The following is a 5,999-nucleotide window of genomic DNA, read 5'->3' on the forward strand; positions in this document are numbered from 1 at the left end:
CTAGATCCCACCTGCTTCAACTAAAGATCCCACACAGGCAATGAGAAGATCCTGTGTGACACAAGGCAGATCGAAGATCCTGCATGCCACAACTAAGACCTACCACAGCCAAATAAAAATAAGAAATTTGTTTAAGTAAATGTAATGTATCTGCTTCCCCCATTATTAGATGTCACTGTCAGAACAGGTCAGAACACAGTACATACTCACCATAATTATTTAAATGAATTTGTCAGTGAAAACAGCCACAAACATGTGAATTAATTAAGCCATAAAATACAGCACATAGGAGCTGCTCAAAAATGATAGTTATCATTATTTCTGAACATGCCAAAAAATTCTATTTATTGAAGACTTGTTTTTGCAGTTTGTTTTGATCTTTTTTGTTCCTTTTAATCCTTCCTGACGTCTTTGAAATAATACTTACTAGTGCTTCTTTCTGTCAATGACTTTTTTTATATTTCTTTTTTTATATTTTATTTTATTTTTTAACTTTACAATGTTGTATTGGCTCTGCAACACATCAACATGAATCCGCCACAGGCACACACATGCCCCGCATCCCAAACCCCCCTTCCCCCTTCCCTGCACCATCCCTCAGGTTCAATGCAGGATACTGGATGCTTGGGGATTTTTTTCCTTTAAATGCAGAATGTAAGTAATGAGATGCTAAAGTAAGAATATCAGATGATATATGTAGTGAGACCTGCCTGTGCAGTCCTGTATTGATCATTACGTCACTTCCATCTCTTCCCCCTTCCAAGGGTGTAATTCACAGCAAGAAAGCTGTGCTTAATGTCTTTGCAAAAATATTACACTCAAGAGGTTTTCCTCAAGTGTATCAATTGCCTGAAAAAATTCATGCATTTTCCCTGGGGTGGGTTAGGAGGCCCCTCTGGAGCTAGGGATTCTGCTCTTGGCAGGGTTGTCATGCGGGAAAAGCTATTTAAATGGCTATTTGCTCCTGCTTGAAAAGGCTGAAATTGTAGATTTTCCCCAGTCAAGTGCCCCAGAAAGCAGTTCCATCAGTCAGGAGTTTTCACTTATCTCTTTGATGGGGTCTTGTAAAGGCAGGGAACTTTTTCCTCCAGTGAATAGCAGGTATGGAGATGACAAAAAGAGAAGATGTGGGGGAGAAGCACCAAGGTCACAGAGAGGTGGGGAAAGCTGGAGTAGAAATATGAAAGAGAAAGAAATATTTCTTTCCTTTCTCTTTCTAGGATTGGGGAAATAGTGGGGAAGGGGCTGGAAATGGGAGGGGAAAAAGAAACCCTCCAGCAGTGCTCTAAAAGTTTAAAATACAAGTTAAGTATTGAAACTTTTCCTGAAACTCAGAATCATTAAAATTCTTTTTAGCATCATTTAAGAGTTGGACACGACTGAGCGACTTCACTTTCTCTTTTCACTTTCATGCATTGGAGAAGGAATGGCAACCCACTCCATTGTTCTTGCCTGGAGAATCTGGGGTCACACAGAGTCAGACACGACTGAAGCAGCAGCAGCAGCAGCAGAGAAAGTTGGAATGAGAGGTCATCCAAGGATAGCAACTGCTAAAGGTCAGTACTACAGGGAGGGGAGTGAAAAATTTAGGGGACACCAAAAAATTTAGCAATTATGATAAATAATGTTTTAATGCAGTATTTTAATCTAATCTAATCTAATTTTTTAGTCCATGATCAATAAAACGTCAAAGTTTTAAATAAAATTCTGTACCATGCCAAGTCATATTACAGTTTAGTGCAAAAGAAAAAAATGTGAACCCTTAGTTTTAATGAAAGCGAACTTATCAACAATATATTTTTAAACCTACTTTTTTGCTTACCTTATTTTCTTTCTTTTCTTTTTGGCCATACTGTGTGGCCTATGGGATCTTAGTTCCCCAGCCAGGGATTTAAGGATCAAACCCCAATCCCCCTGCATTGGAAACATGAAATCTTAACCATTGGACCACCAGGGAAGTCCCATTTATCTCATTTTCAGTTGAGAAAATTGCCATATTGGAGATTCGTGAGAATTATAAATAATTTATAATTAGCTGAAGTAAAATTATAATTCTATTATTATATAAATAAAATATTTAAATATAAAATAATAATGTGAGATTTAATACAATTACTTTTCATTTGTCAACATTTTCAAGTTATGTTAATGTTCTGCAAAACGTTAAGTATCAAAAAATGCATAAAAACATGTACATAGTGATGTACATTTTTCATTTTGCTTTGGACTCCAGTGTGGTTTGACACAGCTCTGGTTCAGAATTTTGATGTTCTGTTTGTCATGGATATTTTTGCATTGATTTTGACTTTTTTAAATATTGCATAAAAATGGTATCTATCCAATTGCTGTGAGTTGTTTTTTTTAGCACCATCCTTATATTCCATTCCCAAGGCAAATGTCTTACTTGCCTCACCCTAGCTTCAGTCCTGCTGTTCATAGCATATGCTAAGTATGACAGTTAGGAAAAATGACAAGTTTGAGTCACACTGTCTTTTACTTGTTTAATGGGTTAATTTAATCTAGCTGAAATTTATCTGTAAAATAAAGATAATAGATAAAACTACTTCTAACTCTGTAGGGACTACATGAGGTATAATAATTAGAACAATTATCAGAATATCTGACAGACAGTAGTTTCGACTCAATGAAATGTATCATTGCAGGAACTAAGTGAAGAATACCATTTCACTTAGGCCACCATGCTGTCGATTGGTAATGCCACTTCCCCAACTTTCTTCTTGACTGGAGTTCCAGGGCTAGAAGATTTTCACATCTGGTTTTCTATCCCCTTTTGCTGCCTTTGTGTGATTGCCCTTTTGGGGAATACCACCGTCCTATATGTAGTGATCACAAACTCCAGCCTCCATGAGCCCATGTACTACTTCCTCTCCATGCTCTCCACCACCGACATTGGCATAACTATTTCCTCTCTTCCCACAACACTTGGTGTCCTCTGGTTCAATGCCAGGGTCATCAGCCTGGATGCTTGCATTCTGCAGATGTTCTTTCTGCATGGATTCACCCTCATGGAATCTTCTGTGCTTTTGGCCATGGCTTTTGACCGCTTTGTTGCCATCCGCAACCCCCTAAGATATGCTATGATTCTAACCAACTCTAGAATCATCAAAGCTGGTGTGGTAATTTTTGTACGAATGCTGGTCAACCTGATGCCCTTGCTCCTGCTCCTTAAGAGGTTATCCTTCTGCGGTCCTAATGTGCTTTCTCACTCCTATTGCTACCACCCTGATGTGATTAAGTGTTCTTGCTCAAGTATCAAGGTCAACAGTATCTGTGGTTTAGTTGCTCTCATTCTGACCTCAGGTATAGATATTCCCTGCATTTTCCTCTCCTACATGCTGATCATCAAGTCCATCCTTAGCATCGCCTCCCCAGAGGAAAGGCGAAAGGCTTTTGGCACCTGCATCTCTCACATTGGGGCTGTTGCCATCTTCTACATCCCCTGGGTCATCTTGGCTTTGGTACATCGGTTTGGGCATAGTGCTCCTCCATATGTCCATACATTGATGTCAAATCTCCATTTTCTATTTCCCCCAGTGCTGAACCCTATTATATATAGTGTGAAGACCAAACAAATCCGTAAAGCTTTCTACCAACTATTTCCAAACACAAAGTAGCAAGTCTGATCATGCAATGTCCTAGATAGAAATAACCTTACTTTCTTCCTCCCTTCCTTCAACATTTTATTGTGAGTAACATTACACTTTTCCTTAGTGGTGGTAATACAAGTTTATATAAGAAACATCCTTGTCCTCTATAGTCTAGTTTATATAGTCTAGTGTCAGGGACATAAAGTTAAATATATATAATAATGGCAGTGAATAGGAGTGTTACCAAAGAATTATATCCAGAAGGCTATATGACACTGAAGAAAATATCTAGATCAAATTGCAGACTCAAAGAATTGTTTGAAGAGCTAACTACTTGAACTAAGAATAATATGTAACATGTGAAAACGTAAGGATCTTCCAGGCCCAGGGCACAGGTCTCTGAAGTCAATGAAATGTGACATAGCCTGATACACCAAGGATTGTACATGGTTACTATAGCTGGAGTAAGGGATGCGTGAGATGGTGAAAGGAGTAAGAGAGGTTATATGTGAGGTTATAAAATAACCTTTGTGCCTGGTAAAGTGACAGTATGAAAGCTTGAAGAACAATCAACTGGAATTGGAAGTTTTATTAGATTCTCTTTTTAAAAAATCCATGATTCCCTGGAAAAAAAAATTATCTCTTTATTCTTCTGATTTGAGGGAATCTAAGAAATGTTAATCTTCAATCCCTTAATGTCATATAAATGTATTTTTTGTCCTGGTTTATACATAGGGATTCTATAGTTCTGGCATTATGATCTACTATTGCTGAACTTGAATTCTAAACTTTCTAGCACCAGGTCTAATTCTTAAGTACTCAAGGGTAGATAATGAAGATTACAAGACTCTAAGAGGGAGGATCCCATGGAGAAGGAAATGGCAACTCACTCCAGTATTCTTGCTTGGGAAATCCCATGGGTTTTGGAGTCTGGAGCACTACACTCCAAGGGATCACAAAGAGTTGGACATGACTGAGCAACTGACACAAAAGGGAAAAAACAGAAACGGGAGTAAAATTTAGTGCTTTCCTGTCTCTTCTGACAATATTATACATCTCCTTTCAGTTCAGTTCAGTTGCTCAGTCCTGTCCAACTCTTTGTGATCCCATGAACCACAGCACGCCAGGCCTCCCTGTCCATCACCAACTCCCGGAGTCCACCCAAACCCCATGTTCATTGTGTCGGTGATGCCATCCAACCATATCATCCTCTGTTGCCCCCTTCTCCTCTTGCCCTCAATCTTTCCCAGCATCAGGGTCTTTTCAAATGAGTCAGCTCTCTGCATCAGGTGGCCAAAGTACTGGAGTTTCAGCTTCAACATCAGTCCCTCCAATGAATACCCAGGACTGATCTCCTTTAGGATGGACTGGTTGGATCTCCTTGCAGTCCAAGGGACTCTCAAGAGTCTTCTCCAACACCACAGTTCAAAAGCACATCCCTTTTATTCCCTCACAAAAATCTTCTGACATAAGATTAGCTTGCCAGGCTCCTCTGTCCATGGAATTCTCCAGGCAAGAATACTGGAGTGGGTAAGCATTCTCTTCTCCAGAGGAATTTTCCTGACCCAGGGATTGAACTCATCGCCTGAATTACAGGCAGATTCTTTACCATTTGAGACACCAGGCAAGCCTCAAGACATACGAAAGAAGGATTAGAATTGGGTAAAGAGTATGAAATAATGCACTGAAGGAAAGATATTTTGTGCCTTATTTCATATCTTGTAGAAATATTTACATCTTAAGGTGACTGGATTTAGGAGTTTAATAGCATTTGAGCTTTTTGTAAACAGTATTAATTGTTTCCTTTGTTATTTTCCCCTGAAAGTTAGTAAAACTGAACAATGGTAGAAAAATGATGTTAGTAAAGTTGTAATATTAATTATGTACATACAATTGTGCCTCTGTCACCACCTTGCAGCTTCTATTATGCCTTACCCTACTTCCACCCTCCACAAATAAAGTCTTACACTTTTGTTTGTTTTTCTTCTGTTATAAAGTCTTTATATATTTCCTCTTCTTGCCATTTTCTTCTCCAACAAATGAAAAATAGAGATAAAGCTAAAACTGGGCTTAGAGAGAAATTTTAGTAGAAAATGAATGTTTGTTACTTAGTCACTGTCATGTCTGACTATTTTGTAACCCCATGGCCTTTATAGCCCACTAGGCTCCTCTGTCCATGGGATTTCCCAGCCAAGAACACTGCAGTGGGTTGCCATTTCCTTCTCTAGGGGATTTTCCTGACCCAGAGATCAAACCTGCATCTCCTGCATTGGTAGACGGATGCTTTACCACTCAAATCAGATCAGATCAGTTGCTCAGTCGTATCCGATTCTTTGTGATCCCATGAATCGCAGCACGGCAGGCTTCCCTGTCCATCACCAACTCCCGGAG

The 5,999-nt window shown here is 39.1% G+C and overlaps 1 protein-coding gene across 1 annotated transcript; it reads left to right on the top strand.

Moving 5' to 3' along the window:
* Positions 1-2,699: 2,699 nt before the first annotated feature.
* LOC104992658 (olfactory receptor 51F1-like) lies at positions 2,700-3,635 on the top strand. The gene has a single exon (XM_010845611.1). It carries the CDS (start codon positions 2,700-2,702, stop codon positions 3,633-3,635), a length of 936 nt encoding a protein of 311 aa, XP_010843913.1.
* The last annotated feature ends 2,364 nt before the right edge of the window (positions 3,636-5,999 follow it).

Source organism: Bison bison, unplaced genomic scaffold, assembly GCF_000754665.1.
Source record: "Bison bison bison isolate TAMUID 2011002044 unplaced genomic scaffold, Bison_UMD1.0 scf7180017848625, whole genome shotgun sequence".
Lineage (NCBI taxonomy): Eukaryota > Metazoa > Chordata > Mammalia > Artiodactyla > Bovidae > Bison > Bison bison.